General features: G+C 38.9%; 2 protein-coding genes across 2 annotated transcripts in view; both read left to right on the forward strand.

The window, feature by feature from the left end:
* trim101 (tripartite motif containing 101) overlaps window positions 1-18,675 on the forward strand; it is a 21,410-nt gene extending 2,735 nt beyond the window's left edge. Inside the window, exons 3-12 of the mRNA XM_044352444.1 lie at window positions 5,105-5,286; window positions 5,387-5,561; window positions 7,266-7,361; window positions 7,831-7,908; window positions 8,312-8,467; window positions 9,888-9,910; window positions 10,158-10,282; window positions 11,670-12,079; window positions 15,621-15,750; window positions 17,287-18,675. Of these exons, the coding sequence (XP_044208379.1) occupies window positions 5,105-5,286; window positions 5,387-5,561; window positions 7,266-7,361; window positions 7,831-7,908; window positions 8,312-8,467; window positions 9,888-9,910; window positions 10,158-10,282; window positions 11,670-12,079; window positions 15,621-15,707 (1,332 nt within the window). The 3' untranslated portion in view covers window positions 15,708-15,750; window positions 17,287-18,675. The remainder of the gene's footprint in view (window positions 1-5,104; window positions 5,287-5,386; window positions 5,562-7,265; window positions 7,362-7,830; window positions 7,909-8,311; window positions 8,468-9,887; window positions 9,911-10,157; window positions 10,283-11,669; window positions 12,080-15,620; window positions 15,751-17,286) is intronic.
* On the forward strand, window positions 12,086-15,583 carry LOC122982854. Its single transcript, XM_044352446.1, has 2 exons — window positions 12,086-14,368; window positions 14,504-15,583. Exons 1-2 carry the CDS (start codon window positions 13,199-13,201, stop codon window positions 14,636-14,638), a joined length of 1,305 nt encoding a protein of 434 aa, XP_044208381.1. The 5' UTR covers window positions 12,086-13,198; the 3' UTR covers window positions 14,639-15,583.
* Window positions 18,676-19,722: the final 1,047 nt, after the last annotated feature.

The following is a 19,722-nucleotide window of genomic DNA, read 5'->3' on the forward strand; positions in this document are numbered from 1 at the left end:
ATCAGTGTCTAAACTGGGACGTGTGGATGTTTAACTGGTTTGCTCATGTACATGTAAAACACCTGCCATGACCTACATTTGCTGCTATTGTTCAGTGTGTTTATGTGTTAATGTGTGTGTGACCATCTTCATATCAACTTTTAGACAATTTTAACTTTTAATATTTTACATATAAAACACACAACAAGCTTGTAAACACAGTATGATACATTTTTATTTATTAATTTGCTCAATAATTCATGGAATACATCAGATTATCTTCCACCAGCTGCAAAATAAAATGCTGCTTACATTACACATAATAATAATAATCCAACAATATAAAACATACTGTAAAGCTCTGACATGGGCCGTTCTACATAAAGCCACTTCTAATACCCGTTTATATCATGCACACTATTTCTGTTCCAATCAATGATACCTCTACGTGATGCTTTAATCATCAAAGGCAGGTGTTCACCAGCTCTGCCAGGAAACTATGTTGGTATCTGCTCTGAGGTACACAGTAAAAGTGGGAACAATGTGCTGGCAAGCAGAGCCGAGAGAGCATTAACTACTCGTACAGACTGAAGGTCGGCAGCCATGCTGCCGGCTCTGTGAGGCTGTAGTGAGCTTAGTAATGAGCTAAATGCTAATATCTGCATGATAACATGCTTGCAATGTGAATCCTAACATGCTGATGTAAAGTTTACCATGTTCACTGTCTTAGTTAGCATGCTAACCCGCTAATTAAGACTAAACACAGAGAACAGCTGAGTCTGATGAGAATGTTGTTGGTTTTTCAGGTATTTGGTCAAGTGTTTAATTGTCTAATGTACCAAATTTCATTGCAACTGAGGTGAAAGTTGTTGAGACATTTCACTTAAAACCAAAACTGTTAATCTCATGGTGGTGCTAGAGGAAAGTGGGCAGGAACATGAATGTTAACGTGTGTATAACATTTCATAGCGAGGGGAACCCTGTTAGCCTTCTGGTTTAGACTCGTACCACATAACAGCAACGTCTGCAGTTTGATTCTAACTGTGGACCTGCTGCAGGTCACACTCGTCTCTCTACTGATGTTTCCTCTCTTTGCACTTTTGAGTATCAAATAAAGGCAAAAAATCATCCATTCAATACTGAGATATTTCAATCTGGACCAAAGATTGGACCAAGAAACCATCCACTGAGCCACACTGCTACAGTAAAAATAATGAAACGTGTGTCTTCATGTTAGACTCATACATCAGTGAGGCTTCTTATCTGAATCCAAGGTTGCTGCTCTTGATATAATAACGACCTGCACATGACTTTTCTTCCTGTGAGTGTAAAGATTCAATTTTAACTGTACGACAGTTACAGCAGAACCTAAGAACATTTATGTGGAGTCTGTTCTGACATGTGAAGCTTTACTGCAGTTGTTTCCAAACCTGCAATCCTTCTGAACCTCATGTCCTCCAAACCAGGATTTGACTGTTGGATCAACAAAACACACACGAATGCACACACATATTTTTCCACTAGATGAGAACAGAACATACTTTACTCGTGTGTTTTGTGCATGTCCCGATGTGTATTTGCATGTGCTTGGTATGTGAGAAGGAAACCTAATAGACTCTGCCCCCGCTGTCATGCTCAGTGTCGTAACCTTTGACACTGATCCCCCAGCAAATCCTCTCCTCCCCTCCCACCTGAGTTCAAACAGTTTTTCCATCTCATAATGTTTCAGCTCAGTCTGCCATCAATAGCTTCTCCTAAACAGCTGGACTTCCCTTTTTCCTCAACTTTGAATCTCTCTAATCATGAGTAATGTCCTCTCTCTTGAAGTCGTCTCAGGCTCATTAAACCAAAGATTAGGATTAATATTAACAGATTCCCGAGTCAAACTGTCTTATTGTCGGTTCATGGTTAGCAAATAATAGATCCAGATTTGCATTTGAAGTGCGGGGGCTCAGGATTAAAGGGATAGTCCAGTGATTTAGTGTTGCACCTCCAGAAAGTTCATGAAGTCTGAGGGACTTTCAAAAAACAGATTATAAAACAAATAGTCAAAATCAAAGCAGCAGAAGCCGAGATATCCACATTTTTGTGTGTCAAACTCCCAAAACACTGGATCCTACTATTCCTGAGTAAGAAAATGGGAAATGCATTTGTACAATATTTTCTCTGTAATGTTGACCTAGACTATAAAAGCGTAGAAGAAGAGTTTTGCAGTCAGAAATGTTGTTGCTGTTGCTAGTCTGACAGGTTGTGTAAAGCTGAGAAATAAAGTTCCAGAAAAGTTCTCGATTCCCATTATGTTCTGTACAGCCGTTTAACCGTCCTGTTGTCCTCGGGTCAATTTTGACCCGGGAGGACAACAGGTATCATCAAAAAAATTGAAATGGTTTCAAAACAGTATCCTGACTAAGAAATTACTAATTATTTTAACTATAGTTGAGATCAGAGGAAAATATGTTGATGGATTATGGCAGACTGGTATATGTGAAAGTTTAGTCAGGATACTGTTGTCCTCCCGGGTCAAAATTGACCCGAGGACAACAGGAGGGTTAATAGAAGAGGAGTGAACATAAGAGCTGAAGAACATTATTTTTCCCTGAAGTAATATCGTAAAATAGTCCCCTCCTCCAGGTTGTTACTAAGGCTTTCTGCTATAAATTCTCCAAAGTCTCCAGACAGAGATCATCTCAATGACATCACTATGACACGATTAGGAGTTATTTTATTACAGTAGTGTTCAGAAGGCAACAAGCTGCAGTTACAGTAACCGACCCAAACACAGCAGAGTGGTTTAAAATACTATGAGACAGGATTTTATTTTGACTCTGGAAAACTATCATGGTTCAGCAATTATTTCATCTTTTGTTGAGACGATTGCGTGAAGTAAACAGTAGAAACAGAGTGTTACATTACAGAGTAGTCCAAGAATGTGTGCTTGCATGTATGTGATTGGACTTTAAAGTTCCTCCAGAGCCACAGAAGACGTTATCCAGCATTTTTCACAGGCTGACTAGTGCTTCCTAGAACTAGTAGAATGAGTTTCCTATATAAAATAGATGGATTGTCCCTTTAATATTTTCTTAAATACAGTGAGTGTACAGATGGGCAGCTGGTCCAGAGGTGGTTTAAGCAGTTTGTTTGAATGTTTTTATACCTTTTTCTTCTTTTTTGTAACCAACATGAATTCAAGCTGAGCCAATGATTTTTATATTTCACATTAAAAAACCCCAACACAGATTCTAATTGAAACCAGGTGTCTGTTTGAGCCTTCAGGCCTCAGTGTTTGTCTCTCTACCAGCCGCTGCCTGAGCAGCTCTGATCCCTCCGTAAGGCCCAGCAGCAGCTGACGCTGATTAAAAGCCACTATTTCAGGACGCTTTAGCCCTCTAACCCTCCGTCAGTCTCTCTGCTCATCTGTCCTTTTCTTCACTCATCTATCTGTCCCTCTGTTTCCCCAACTCTCACTCCTCTAATCTGTTTCCACTTCTGCCCTTCCTGTTTTCTCTTGTGATCTCTTCTTTTATATTACTGTCCTTATCTGTCGAACTATCCATCCATGTGTCTATCTTCTTGTCTGAAGCACCAACTGACTGCTGAGGCCTTGGATACTTATTTGACCTTATTCATATGGTGCCATTTTGAACTATGTATGTAAATGTGTAGATAATATAAAGATGTTTCCCCCTGCTTCATGCTAAGCTAAACTAATAGCACTAATAGCTCCAGCTCTACACAGACATGTGAATGGTATAGACTTTCTCGCTCTCATAAAGAAAGCAAATGTGTTTTTTTTCCATCAATAAACCATTTCTCTAACCCTCCTGTTGTCCTCGGGTCAATTTTGACCCGGGAGGACAACAGTACCCTGACTAAACTTTCACATAAACCAGTCTGCAATAATCCATCAACATATTTACCTCTGATCTCAACTATAGTTACAATAATTCATAACTTCTTAGTCAGGATACTGTTTTGAAACCATTTCAATTTTTTTGATGACAGCACATAATGATACCTGTTGTCCTCCCGGGTCAAAATTGACCCGAGGACAACAGGAGGGTTAAATCTGAACTTTAGATGGATCAAAAAGTTTTCAAGTTAATTAGTAATCATGGTAGCAGTAAATATTATTGCTTGAATTCAAGCTAGCTATTGCTAGGGCCAAATATAGTAAATGTGAAGCTTTCTCTCTCTCTCTCTTCATTTTTAAATACAGTTTGTTTCTAATTTGTAATTATTTTTTGGTCAAATTACAGAAATATGATTTCCAACAGCAGGAAGTTTACATTAGATACACTCAGCAGGTCGACATGGAAAAAGCATGAAGGAAAGTATCTGAAACGTAACAATTTAAAGCCTCGACGCAACAGTGGATCCCCACAAATGTTTTTATTTATCTTCCCTGATTAGACCTCTTATCAGGACCTTACAGCATATACAATATATATGTTTGATTGACAATCTCTCCACACTCTACTATTAGTTTTGTTTGGACTTCTTTTGCCTCATAGTTGTCAAAAACTGATAAATGCAGCTTTAGATTAGTTTTTTTTAAAGTATACCTGAACGTCCCTGCATAATCACATTATTTTTCAGGATTCATGCTCACTTAGCAAAATGTGATGAGATCTTGTTTTGCTCTTTGTGATAAGTGTGCATCACTTTGATGTACAAAATGACAGCAGTGTGAGTGAGGGCGACAGAGGCTGCTGGTTTATTTTTACTTGATATACAGACGAGGAGAGTTAAACGTTGGGTGCTTGATGAGTGTTTGCAGCCCGGTGAGCTTCAGTGTGTTTATGTGCTGGACGGTGAACAGGGGATCTCCCAGGACTGGTTCTTGCCCAGTAACCCGTCCTGAACCAGCTCTGACTTCACCCAGGGAGACATTTAGAAGATTTTACACATTCTTCACCGGTGACTCTTTACTGAAGATTAACACTGTTGCTAATTATTGAAATCCCAGCATGCAGCTGTGTTATACACCAACAAACTCCAACTGTTGGGGTGTTGAAAGGCAGTCATGGAGAAGGTCAAAGGTTATGCTGAAGAGCACAGCTGAGAAACTATCACTGTTATATTTATATTTACAGCATTTTCTATTATTATGAATCTCTCTGTGCAGCCGTCCCTGTTCCAGGCTCGCACCACCATGCAGGTGAACAGCGGTCGTTTCCGGTGTCCGTCCTGCAGACATGAAGTGGTGCTGGATCGCCACGGCGTCTACGGCCTGCAACGAAACCTGCTGGTGGAGAACATCATCGATGTCTACAAGCAGGAAATCAGCAACAACAACAACGCCCCAAGGTGAAGAGAAACAGGGAGGGTAATGATTGCAAATAAAAAAAATCATGACAGCACATACATGTGTTTAAAGACCTGGCATTTCTTCTGTCTCTCCCTCCAGCCCTCTCCCTCCTTCTACACTTCCTGCTAAGGTGAAGTGTCCAGACCATGAAGGTGAGAAGATGAACATCTACTGTCTGACCTGCCAGGTTCCCACCTGTTCCCTCTGTAAAGTGTTCGGGGCTCATCAGTCGTGTCGGGTGGCTCCGCTGACAGACATCTACCAGCAGCAGAAGGTATAAACACTCTATAATGGTGTGTGTTGAGTGACTATGCATGCGGGAAAAGAGTTCATCTGATGTGTTGGGAATGGAAATAGATCTTTAAAGAGTCATACTAGTACATTTGTTACATTTATTTAACCCTTTCATGCATAGTGGTCAGTACAGTGTACAGCTATTCAAAAGCTGTTTTCTTATATATGCATGGGGTTTTAATGGTATAGTTGCACATCAGCCAACACAGCGGACTCTAGTGTGTCATCCAATACACTGCCATCCACTGGCCGGCCTTTGTAAGCGCAACACAAATTTCTCAAAACAAAGAAAGGCTCAATGGCTCAGGAATATCTTACCAATGCTTCTATGGTAGTAGACCCTTGCAGGTAAATAAAATTTTGTATCATCAAGTAAAAACCAAGGAGTAATACAGCTGTTAAAATTTCCAAGTATTGATTTCATGTTGGAAGAAAATGACGATTAATCATCTGTCCACTAAGTTGGACATCATGCATCACTGACTACATTACAACTACAATTATACTATTACTGTGACTTTGTTGTTCTTGAAAATATTTCATCTGCAGTAACTTTTTCGGCTGTAAATCAATTGATCTATGTTATTAGAATGTAACTTGCAGTTTTGAGGGGACTACGGATACTGAGGGAGCTGAGGATGCTGGGGGGGTTGAAGGAGATAAGGATGCTGGGGTTGCTGGGGGGGCTGAGGGGGTTGAAGGGGATGAGGATGCTGAGTGAATGCCTGGTACCTCAAAAGAATCTCTGGATTAGAAAAAAGGATTTTCTGCATTTCAAGTCATCTGTAGCTCATGTGCTAATAAATGCAGTAAGACAGAGGGGAGAGGCTGAGGAGTCAGGGACAAGGTTCAATACAGACAGACAGATAATTGGAGATTATCTTGTGTATTTAGTAGAAATATATGAAATGAGGTATGTTGAAGGAAAAACAAACAAACAAAAATAAAAAACAGAGGTGCTTTTTACTCTTAATTACATAATCTGGTATGGCCTGTACAAACGATGCCCATCTGTCCAGCTTTGCAGTGAAATAAATGAAATAAACCAACTTAATCCTTTCTGTCCACTGTACTGTATCTGGAAGCTGCAGACTGTGATCAATTTCTTAGCCATCAGAAAGTAAAGTCTTTAATAGATAATCCAAATGTTCATATGGTTTGTTCTACCAAGAATAAAAAGTTCTGGTTTCAGAGTCAAAGTAATACCCAAGATCAACGTTATCTCTTTTTGAACATTTTGCCAAAACTGTATATATAAGTAAAGTGATACCAGTGTTGTTTTCATGTTCTAGTACCTTTGTGTTACACCTATTTTACTCTGAATATTCAAAATATACCACATTTTTAGGTGTATTTTTCCTACCTGAAATTTCTACTATGGAAATCAGAGTTCAGTAGTTGTCATGTTAGTGGTTGTATGTGCTAATGCAAGCTTTTTAAATCATATTATCATAATAAATAATGCAACACTACACCCCTTAACAGTAATGCAACAAGATGATTAGTAATAAATGTCCAACATCTGAAAATCACTGAAGAGTAACTGATAGAGAAGTGACCCTGTCTTAAAAGTATTGTGTTGACGATTGATCGAGATTAAGATGTAAAACTGAGCGACTTTAATTAATTATTATTAACTGCAACCTTTTAAAAAAAACAAAAATCAAGTTTATTTGTTTCTCAGGATGAGCTGAATGAAGGAATCAGTTCTCTGGTGACAGCCAATGACAAAGTCCAGGCTTTGATCAATGATCTGGAGGAGAGTTGCAGGAACATAGAGGTGAGTGTTTCCATAGTAACCTTGTGTAAGATGCATACTGGACCACGATTGGCTCCAAACTAGTTGTGATGTCACAAATAGACGCCTTTAACTCAGATATAAGGTGAAGAGAGGAGAAGAGCAGCCGAGTGAAGTAACAGATCCACAAAACTCATTTTTGAATGGTTTAAATTTAATTTATCTACTCTAACTTTAATCATAAGTAGCCTTTTTTGTGATCACGGCTTCTCAATTAATCTCAAATTAAATCCCAGGTGATCCTAAAAATATCTTTAAAAGGTCTTAATCCTGATTTGCTGAAACCTGGAAGGATCTCTGTTTGTAAAGTCTGTCTGTGAAGTAATAACACTGTTTTATGTATGCTGTAGTGTCACACGTACAAAATTTAATTCATATAAAGTGTGAAAACATTCAACGCTGAAACATACATTGTGTTTGTGTTCATTAATCTCTGCTCTGCCTTCTGTAGGAAAACTGTAAGACTCAGAAACAGAGTGTGTGTGACAAGTTCAGCCACATGTTTTCCATCCTGGAGGAGAAACGCAAGGTCGGATACTCAGACTGCCTTCAACTTGTACTATACAGACACCATATTATATCACTTATAGTACACGTATACAGCTTATAGCACACATACACCATATTATATCACTTATAGTACACAAATACAGCTTATAGCACACATACACCAATTAAGTTGACATATAGCAGTTGTAATAGCAATGACAGTAGTAGCAGTGGGAGAAAATGAACCTCTAGTGACATAAAAACTACATTTCAATATGTGGATGTACTCATGTATTTTACATTTGTAGAATATGGTAAATATATGAGAATATATGTAAAGATCTTGTGCAATACATGAAAAATAATGTGAGTAGAAGCAGTAGTAGAAGTATTATCATCATCATCATCATCATCATCATCATCTTTGCATCGTCTCCCTGAAGGCGATGGCACAGCGAATCAGCTCGGAGCAGGAAGAGAAGACAAACCACGTCCAGGCGCTGGCGCGTTGCTACGGAGACAGCATGGAGGCCAACAACAAGCTGGTGGAGAGCGCGATGAGCAGCATGGAGGAGCCGGACATGGCTGCTTTTGTTCAGGTTGTTTCTAAGCACCAGTGTTCAGTTTACTAAATGTTTTGGACAAGAATATCGTGACGTAGTCGAGGAACAGATATATATAACACAGTGACCTTTAGGTTAAATTATAACAAATCAAACGACAGAATAAAGTGAAACACAAAACGCAGTCATTCAAGTTACTGTCATTATTAAGCTTTTTGTTATTAAGAAAAATAATGAATTGCTTTTCATTGTGACATGAACTTTTCATGCCACATTAAAATCAACACAGAAAACAAAGTGAAGAGGTGAATTGATGTCCAGCAGAGAACAGATACTAGATACAAAACGCTGTTGTTTGTTTTCACGAGGAGCTTTTTCTTTTCTGAGATTGGGAGGCTCTGCTCATGCCAAAATTAAACACAATCAACTGTCCAATCAGAGCATTTCATTTCATTTAATTCATTAATTTAATTATGACAGTAAATTCATACATGAAAGGGAAATACATTATCAGTTTCACTTCATTTCATTGTTCGATTTATTTTTATTTAAGCATCTTCAATCTTCCATAAATCTCAGCCCCATAACTGTGTCTCTCATGTATTAACACCATCGGTTTCTCTTAAAGATAATCAACCTGCAATGTTTAAAGACAATTAATAGTTTGGACCTGGTAACCTCACTTATTTCTGAATTGATCTGGTTTCACACAGCTCCTTCTGGAGCCATTAAACACTTTATACAACCTTCTTCACCTATGCAGCAGCACTATCCCCAACACCTCGAAACACACTTTGATATGTAAATTGTTCCCTTTTAAGTTAGAGCAAGAAACTGCTGATACAATTTTAAGTGAAATGGATGTCTTTGGATGAAAAAGCAAGTTGCAGAATAGTTCAGCATCATCAGAGGTTCAGAGTAGGGCTGGATGACCAAATACCTCGATATTGATATTGCGACAGTGTTGTAGGGATGACTATTGGTGCTTTCACAAAATATTTACACAATGAGATTTCAGATAAATAATCATCAGTAATGTGGATATAATGATGAAGTGGGTAGAGGCAAATAATAGAACAGCTAGAACAGTCTGGTAAGTTCAGATAATTATATCACTTTACTGTAACGCAGCCTTTAAAACACTTACGCCATATCAAGATATTACGATATCCAAAATCTAAGACGTTATCTAGTCTCATATCACAATATCGATATAATATCAATATATTGCCCAGCGGTAGTTCAGACTACTTTTGAATTTTTTAAGTGTTTTGTTCCTGTTTTTCTTCTCTTCACGGTATGTTTGTGAGATTGATGTTTTGTCCTTTTTCAGTTTGTCATATGTGTGTTTAAGAGTTTACTCAGATATTTGCAGGATAATTTAAAACTGATCCAGTATGTTATAATCTTGAGTCACTTCTTCTGTTTTCTCCACCCGTCCTCATCCTCACCTCAGAATTCAAGAGAGCTGATCACAAAGTGAGTAATCTGACTAGATATACTGTATATGTTGTGTATTATGTGATTAAATACTCTTGTGTAGGATACTTAAGTGTGCTTAACTTTTATGATGTAGTTTGGGATTTTCTTCTCTGTCTCGCCCCTTGTCCTCCTAACTTCACCTCCCTTCTTTTCTCTTCTTTATTTCATTACTCCCCAAACCTCTTTCTACCTCTTTTCCTTCTCTCCTCTTCCTCTTCCTCTGAACTTTCCTCTCTCTTCTCAGAGTAATAACAGCGACCAGCTCCTGTCCAGCGGAGACGCTTAGACCAGGTTATGAGAATATGAGCCACTACACATTTAACTTTAGCAGACAGGAGAGCGCTCTGAAGAACATAGACTTCATCAAAGGTAAGAAAAGACATCAATGCTGGGAAACCACTTAGACACTTTATTTTTTATAAGTTTATAAGTGTATTTTTTCATATTTCCAATTCATTTGCATTGGAGGAAGTTTAGCTGCAGCAAAATCTCAAAGAAAAATGCAATTTTACCTTTTAAGAGATGAAAGAAGCAGCTGAATTTTCACTTTGTAAAAATGTTACTACTTAGAAAAAAGAAAAAGTGGTTGAATTATTTAAAGTAGACGACAGAAAATGTTTGCTGTTATAAAGCCTGAACTGTAATACTGCCTGCCAGAAACAAGAGTGTGGATGCAATAAAAACTAAGTAACATTATCTGTTTGGAGATGTGAGGTCTGAGTCCAATCCAAAAATAGTTGGTAGCTGCAGTAAATAAAGAGCCAACGAGTAAGCTGGTTCCTGCTCAAATAAACAAAATTATTAAAATACAACAGAGTTGACAGATTAACTGATCAGTATCAAGGATTCAATGAATGCTGGTCAGATGTTCTCGTCCTGCCACTTTGATTTAAAAGAAAAACTCTGATGGATTTCAAGACATTCCTGTTTTTAGTTATGTGAACGGACACACGGTGTGACCTTCACTGTAAGTCCATTAAACTTAAATCATTACGTAACTGTTCTGCAGCAACACCACGTTTTAATCAGCAAACATTTCCAGCTCTCTCGCCTTCACCAGAATTTCTTTGCATATACAGTCCTTTGATCAGTCACGTGACTTTGACCTATATATCACCATAAATACTTCACATACAAAACAACATTATTAACATCTTTTTTAGCTGTGTTAGTGGCTAGAGCAATGGCTCTTGGGATGGTGATGTCTGCTGGTCAGTCGGTCCAGACTGAAATATCTCAACAACCTTTGGATGGATCGCTATGAATTTAATGTGCAGACGTTCATGATCCCCAGAGGATTCAGCCTACTGACTCGGTTGATCATCTGACTTTTCCTCTAGCACCACCATGAGGTTTATTTTTAGTCCTTTATAAAATAGCTTGACATCGATTGGGTGGAACGCTGTGAAGTTTGGTTCATTTTGCAAAACTCATCTTTCAAAACATTGCATACTCAAACAAAGTCAATCACAACATTGTTCACCCCTGAGACCTGTTGATGTTACTGTCATCCATAAAGTTTATGAATAAAGTTTGATAAAGATCTTATTATTTAATACTTTTTAACTAAGTGTCTAAATGTCAAAAACTGATCAACACAAAAACACTGCAGAATGTGAATTTAGTCCTGAAATGCAGTTAAATGTTGTTAAAATACCTTCATTATTTACAGTGAAAGTTCTCCTGAACGTTTTTAAATGTCTCATAAACAACAAACACACATTCAGCTTCATCAGGTTTTATTGTCTCTCTTCAGATGAAGAAGATGTTCCTGAAGAACCAGAGATTGAACCAGAGCCAGAAGAACCCAATGAACTCTCTCTGCAGAACGCAGAACCAACACCCCTTCAGGAAACCTCCATCCAGAACCTGGACTCTATCAGAGAGCCGATCCCAGAGCTGGTTTCCCCACCAGTGGAACCAGTACAGGCAGCTGCACCAGAAACAGCTCCAAGTCCGGTGATGGACTCTGTGGAGCCTGCTGGTGCAGTTCTGCAGCCGGAGCTTGAGCTGGACTTGAACAATGAAGGATCGGGTCAGATGAAGGACAAGGAGGAGGAGGAGGAGGAGGTGGAGGTTCGAAGAGAAGTGGAGGAATATGCGACTCCCGAACCTGTTAAGGACGGAAACGTCTGTGAACAAGACGAGGGAATGAGCACACAACAGGTACAGAACCACATCACGTCTATGAGCTTAAAAACTTCTTATTTTACATCTTTGTCAACCACCAGAAAGTATTTTTTTTTGTGGAAATGAGTTCAATAACACACAGATAACACAAGTTCAACCCATCAAACTGTTAACCTGTAAGTGTTAATTATATAACAGCTATTTTGAGATGACATGTGTTGATTGGAAATTAGTTTCAGCTGACAGATAAACTGTTAAATGTGTGAAAATGAATAAATCTTCTTTCAGCACATCTTTAAACACTTACAGCTTTCTACCCTTCAGTCTCTCACAGCTCACATTCCTCACTTTCTCGAACACTTTAAAGGACCTCTGAGCCCTTTAAACCATTTTCCAAAACATGGAAAATTATACATTTTACAAATTATTATGATTTTAGACTGATTTCTTACCTTTCACGCACCTTCTGGTTTCAATTAATCCAAGTGTGATGCAAGTAATCCATCACAGGGAGCCACGGTGGTGCGTTCAAAGACTTCTGAGGATTGATTATCGGCTTCCAAACTTCATGTCATTAATGGACTCAGATTCAGTGGACAAACAGGAAAATAATTATGGATGCAGACAAAAGGATAACATGAATCATGGATTACATGAAAACAGTTCCTGCTCACAACTGGATTACCACTGAACTATGAAAATAACTTAAAGCCACTATGTGTAGCATTTGAAAATGTCTGACTTCAATGCCCCCTAGTGGTGGCATAAAGAAGACACCGTGGCAGACAGTGATGTTGCAGGTGTTTCTTGAATGCAACAAGAGAGTCAGCAGACCATGTGGAGCTGAAGCTCATTCCACCATCGCAGAATATAATGTTAATAGCTCAGCAGCCAAATATATGGGACAGTTTTCACATCATGATTGTTTCAGTAGCTTTCATGGTATTTTATTAAGCTTTTAATATGGAAGTAACATACTGTGCATCACACAGAGCTGACTACGGCGCTCTCAGTCACCAGTAAGTGAAGCTCCACTGCTAAAAGCTACTGATTTGGTCAGTGACAATGTTTGAAGATCCAGTGTCTGAACATTAAGCGCTAACGACTGTTTTTAAGTCTCTACAAGTTGAACCAAACCAAAAACAGGCTGGAAGGATGGAAATCAATCTAAAAACTTCTATAAATTGGAAAATAGTGAGTCGTGGTAAATGGGCTAAAATGTGCAAAATCTTCTGCATGTTCCTTCAACTGTCTTCCTTTATATATCAGTGTGAGGGGGGAGAGTCAGAGCGTGATGCACAGAGAGAGACTGATGGAAAACGAGATGCTCAGCATGAAGAAGAAGAAGAAGAAATGCAGATGAAAGAGGAAACTGGTGCTACATTTTACCCCGGCTGGTACAAACCCAGCAGCTGGAGCAGGGTTAGCCCAGATTCTGGAGAAATGATTTATGATACAGAGGAGATGATGAGCTCACCACAACCAGCTATGGATTCCCCTCCTGAGGCCCAAATCCAACCTCCATGGATGCAGGACTCTCAGCTCCTGTCTGAAACTCAGGCTCCGACCCTGGAACAAAGTATGTCTTACTCCCAACAACCTCCCCTTGGACTTGACCTTTTAACCCACCTGCAGCCCCAACAGCTCCCACTTTCCACTCAGCTTCACCCTCAGCCGTACCTTCCTCTCCCTCAACCCCCACAGCAGTCAGAAAACCCTTCTCAAACTACACCCCCGCTTACTGAATCTCAACCCCAGATGAAGCCTTTAGAGCCGGACGGTGCTTTGACACCTGTTCCCAAAGTGCAAACAACCAGGCGAACAGGAGAAGCTGGTATCATGGAGGAGGAAAATGAGGAGGAGGAGGAGGATATGCAGGGCTGGGTGTGCCTGCCTGGTACAGAGGGTAGTTTTGAGCTTAAAGATGGTAGTTTTCCTGATAATAATGAGAGTCTAACATCCATTCTACTAGAGGAGACTCATCCCGTGCCAGAGAGAGGTAGTTTAGGGATGAACAAAGACAACTTTGAGCTCCGTTGTAGTCAGGTAGAGCATGCAGAAGAGAAAGAGCAACCTGAAGAAGATATTTTAGGCTTGAAAGATGCTTTGGAGCTGAAGGAAGGAATCTCAGAGATGGGAGAGGGTAACTTTGAAGGTCTCATACAAGGAAGTTTAACGTCTGATGAAAGAAGTGAAGTGCTGGAGAATGATTTAGCTACAAAGGCGGATGTCTCTGAACAGAAAAATGACAGCTCGGATGTAGTAGATCATGGCGGGGAGACGACAAACGGCTTAAAACAGACAGACAAGGATGCAGAGTTTGAGGTCAGTGATTCAGAATTTACAGAAAACAAACAGGACGACGGGAAGAACAGCGAGCGGCCCGAAGATTTTAACCCCAAAATGGAAATGAGTGTTGCTGAAAATGAGGGGAAAATAACCTCCTGTGTCTCTCTCCAGGTCAGTGTTGTCTGGTTTTACCATCATCTTCATCATCCTCATCATCATCGACCAGGCTCTGTCACCGTCCACCCACCTGCTGATGTGGCCACACCTCCACATTGTCTTCTTCTTCTTCTTTGTTGTTGCTGTTGATGATGTTTTTTTTGCAAGAGTCACTTTTGCATCTTGGATGAAACTGCTTCAGCACTTTCACTTGGGTCACAGTGTTGTTGTCATGTTGGAAAATACAGTTGGAGTGGAGAGGAGGAGGAGAGGATGAAGGCTCATTCCTGCTATTAAACAAAAAAAATATAGTATCCCAAACATGCATTGTCCCAAAAGTCGTAGTAACCCCAAAATAGTTAATCAGATGTCAGTGAAAAGCTAGATCTGTCTTTCCACCTGAATTCATGACATTCTTTTTTATTTCTATCATCATTATTTTGGAGAATTTTATGCTTTTATAGTTGAGAGACGAGAGGAAACGAGGGAAGAGACAGATGGACACGAACCAGAACTTTAATTACAAGGCCATCAGGGCCTGGTCAAACTGAAAGAGTGCCTGTGTGAGTCCAGAAAAGAGTCGTCCTTCCTTCCTCCTCTCCGCAGTTTTCAGTGTTAGTCATTTTTTGATGCATCATCACTCCATCTCTCTTCTTCTTTTTCAATTCCTCTGCCAATCTCCTCCAATTTTCCATCATTATCCTCCATTTTCCATCTTCCATTGTTCTGATTCCTCAACCCTCTTGTTTTCTATCTCGATCTGCCTTCATCTTCATGTACTGTCCATCACTCCTCCATTTTTCTGTTTTTCCTCTACTTTTTTCTCTTGTTTCTCTCCATCTCTACTCCCCTCTCTCTCCTTATTCTATGCAATTCCTTCCTCTCCTCAATTTCTCCTTTCCTGCATTATATTTTCTATCACCTTGTTTTCTTCTAACTGCTTCCATAATCTCACAAATTCCTTCTACTTCTTCTCCATTTTTCTTTCCTACCTCTTTCCTTAATTTATCCTCTTTTTTCCATCTGTTTCTTCATCCCTCCTCCTCCATTTCTACCTCTTCATCTCTTCTTTCTCTGCCTCTCCTCCTCCCTCCATGCTCTCGTCCACCCCCCCACCTCCATCTTTCTCCAGGCTGTCACTCTGTTCTTCTACCTGCTGGCCTTCCTGGTCATCCTGCAGAGGGTTTGGGCTTACATCGGCTGCTTCATTTGCACATAACACCAGCAGGAGACACATCCATCCTCACTGTTGCACAACTCAGGTACACACACGCCTGCTGGCTCCACCAGGAAGTCGACACAGGATGTCTACAGTAGAGCTTCAGATTTAGAAGAGTGTCGTTCTAAACTAAGTTTTGTGTGCCGGCATGAAAATGATGCTGATTAATGTTTGGTGTGTTATTAATGCTACAAAATACTGCCAATACTGTGCTTTTAGTAAAATGATAATAATAAAAAAAGACATTTACAAAAAAAAACTATGATGCTAAATAAGAAATACAGTAAACTGTATAAATTGCAGTGATACAGGAACTAAAAATACAATAGTTGAAATGAAAACTTTTCTATAAAAAAGTATTTTAAAAATGTTTTACTACAATATAATGATAATAATAATAATGATAATAATAATAATAATAATAATAATAATAATAATAATAATAATAAGAGAAATTCAGAAAAATACTATAATGTCAAATAAAAATACAGTAGTTGAAATACCACTGAAAACTGTTTTCTATAAAAAATATTTCTTATTATATTTTTTTCTTCTGTATATTTATTTAGTGTCCCTTCAGCACCTTGACAGCTGTAGTTCAGTCAAGTCAATTTATTTATATACAATAACCCAAAATCACAAATTCACCTCAATTAGTTTAGTTTGCTCCTCTTTGCCTCTCCTGACACCTGGTGGTGAAACTGTGTAACTACAGTTCAGAGTCAATCAGAAAAGGCAGCTCACAGTTTATCAAACAAATGATGACGAAATAGAAATTACTTTGAATAAATTACTAAATTAATCTGTTTACTTTTACTGTTTGTTTTTCTTGCTAACATCAGTCTCTCACTGCTGCATGATGATGATGATGATGATGGTGGCTGCTCTGTTTGCATGCTCATAGAAATCTCATAAACATTCATAGGATTGATTTATATCAGCATCTACTATTGCATGCATAATGTGAAGGCTTTATTGTTATTATTATCATCTCATAAATACATACAAGACACATTATTTGTTTTTTGTGAACAATTTGTGGGGGAAAAAAGATAAAAAGCTACTTGCCATTCTTTGAATGTGTTATAATGTGTTTAAATTTTAGATCTACAGTTACACTCAGCCTCTCATTAGTATATCATTATTATTATTATTATTATTATTATTATTATTATTATTATTATTATTATTATTATAGTATTTCAGTTTCAGTAGATTTATCAGGGGTAAAGAGAGCAGGAACAATCTGTCAGGTAAAGGAATAAATGTCATGTTAGAGCTGCTTTATGTTCTTGGGTTTTAGCAAATCTATGAAAAGTCTTTGATAACAAAGATATTTCATTATAAAAATTCAAAATGTCATAATAATATGTAGGACGCTTTCTCACATTGTTGTAAATGATTTCTTATCTAATCAACAGCTCTGGTAAGTCAGAATCAGTGGTTTTATTCAGCTTGAACAGTAAATGAACAGCTTGGTGACACTAAAACAGGGACATTTATTCTAATGCATATTCAGTTTAGAATTCACAGTCCTGTATTTTTATGTGAAATCATCTGTTGTTCCTCTTCGCTCCAGATGGAGACTGAGACTAGGAGTCCTGCTCAGACCAGCCCTCCCTCCTCCCCCACCTCCTCCTCCTCTTCCTCCTCCTCCTCCTCCACCCTCAGCGAGGCTCCCCGTCGACCCAGTTTCTGCTTCTCCTGGCTCAACCCCCTCCACAAGAAGAAGAAGTAGTGGACGGAGATGGAGAAGCGTTTGGAGACGAAGTTTCTCCGTGGAGATAAAGAAGGATGCTCTTCACTCCGGAGTCAGCATCAGCGGCAGGTGGTTTCATCAGCTCAGCGCTGCTCTGAACTCAAGCACAAATAACAAGGAACAAACTCTGCTTTGTTCCAAATTTCCATCAAGTTTTAACACATACTAGAACTTTTGTGCTGTAGGGACAAAACAGGAAAAGATCTGCTCCGGATTTGAGTCAATACTGAGAGAAACACTCTCTCTCTTTGTGTTTTATTATGAAAAAAAAAACTTATTGAGAATATATTTAGAGGTCATTTTTAAAAAAGAAGTTGAAGTGGTGGCACTTCACAACTGGTGTTTTGAAATTGAAGTGTGTGACTATAAGTAGCGACAGTCAAGTACTACTTATAGTAGTAAAAGAACTGGTAGTCGTAGCAACAGTAGTAGTAACGGGGTAAGTACTGTAGTAGCAAAACTAGTTGAAGCTGTGGGAAGAATAAATAGACACCCTGCTGTTGTAGCAGAGCAAGTTTTGGACAAGAAGAAGAAGAAGAAAAAGAAGAAGAAAGAAAGAAGTTGTGACCTTGCAGGTTATTTGTTCACCACATCCTATAACTGTAAGTAAGGGTGAGTGATACTTTCATTATCACGGTGTTTGAATCACAAAGTGAACAGTTAAACATATTTGTCCAATTGAGTCATTTTTTTCAGCATTGTACCAGAAAGCAGAACATACTATAAGTTATGTTTTGTAGTTATTTCTATTGGTCAAAGATCCAAATTACTGAGGAAAACAGGAGTTCTTCATGTAACAGAAGAATCACAAGTACCAGTGTAGGTACAGTAGATAAAGAAAAATAAAAATAGAAGATGAAATAATGTAGTTTAATAGTTGTAGTAGCAGAAATAGAAGAGGTTGTTTTGTTTTTCTTGAATAGGAACATTTTAAAAAGATTTATTTTGAGTTGGTTTGATCTGTTGGTGTCATTCTGCTTTAGTTTCAACATCGTGAATTATATCTCCACTTTGGTACAGAAAAAATGTTGATGAATGTCATTTTTGAAGAGGTGAGAGGTCACTGTGGTATGTTTGTGTGTTTGAGCACTTTGTGTTTTGAGAGTGTTATGTGAGCTGGTGTCAGAGGACAGACTGGAAATGTTGGTTGTTGTTTTTTTGTTGTTGGATAAATTTATAGATGAAATAAATTTGATCTCAAACCAAAAATGTTTACAGCATTTTGGCAACAGCTGTCTCTGTGACGTCATTTGACCACGCCGGAAAAAAAGGAGCCCCTGAGGGAAAAGCCAACATGTGTGTGTGCTGAATGAGGAACACGACTTCCTGTTTGGAGGACTCGCCTTCCAAATAAAAGCATGACTGAATATAAACGAGCTGAACATTCAGATCACAGAATATTTTAAAATGAGTGTGAGTGTTTAAATACACAGTTTATGGGAAATGCATGGTGAAATGCATGCAATGGTGTTTTTACCACCAGGTTAAATATAAAATAAGTGAAACTATTTGAGACCAATCCAAACAGCTATAATCTTTGCTGATGAACACTTTTCAAAATCCAGGTTACACCGTGCTTCATACAGTGCAGCAAAACCTATGGGCATAGTTTAACAAAAAACAAACTTAAATATGAATACTACATATTCACATTGAAAGGAGCCAGCTGAGGTGGTTTGGGCACCTGGTTAGGATGCTTCCTGGACGCCTCCCTCTGGCGGTTTTTATAGGCTTGTCCAACTGGTAGGAGACCCCCGGGGCAGACCCAGAACACACTGGAGGACTACATATCTCTTCTGGCCTGGTAACGCCTTAAGATCCCCCAGGAGGAGTTGCAGGGTGTTGCCAGGGGGAAGGATGTCTGGGTTTCCTTACTCAGTCTGACGCCACCGCGACTTGGTCCTGGATAAGCGTTGGAAAATGGATGGATGGACTACATATTAGTAAATGTATAAGTTACTGTATAAAGTCCAGAAGTAACATGCTGCTCTAACACTGATGCTTCAGTATTAATAATCTAATGATGTCATATATAATAATATATCAGTCAGAGGCACCAAACCACTATTTTTACTTTAATACTCTAAGTATATTTTGCTGCTAATACTTATGTACTTTTACTTAAAGCAACAATATGCAAGTTCTGGGAGTCAAGCTAGCGCAAGCATGAGACTCAAAAGCAAACCGCTCTGCTCCTCCCTCCCCTTCCTGCTGCGTTGTGCTCCACCCAGCCCTTCACCTCCATCCTTGTGACCC

The sequence above is a fragment of the Thunnus albacares genome, chromosome 5 (genome assembly GCF_914725855.1).
Source record: "Thunnus albacares chromosome 5, fThuAlb1.1, whole genome shotgun sequence".
NCBI classification, from domain to species: domain Eukaryota; kingdom Metazoa; phylum Chordata; class Actinopteri; order Scombriformes; family Scombridae; genus Thunnus; species Thunnus albacares.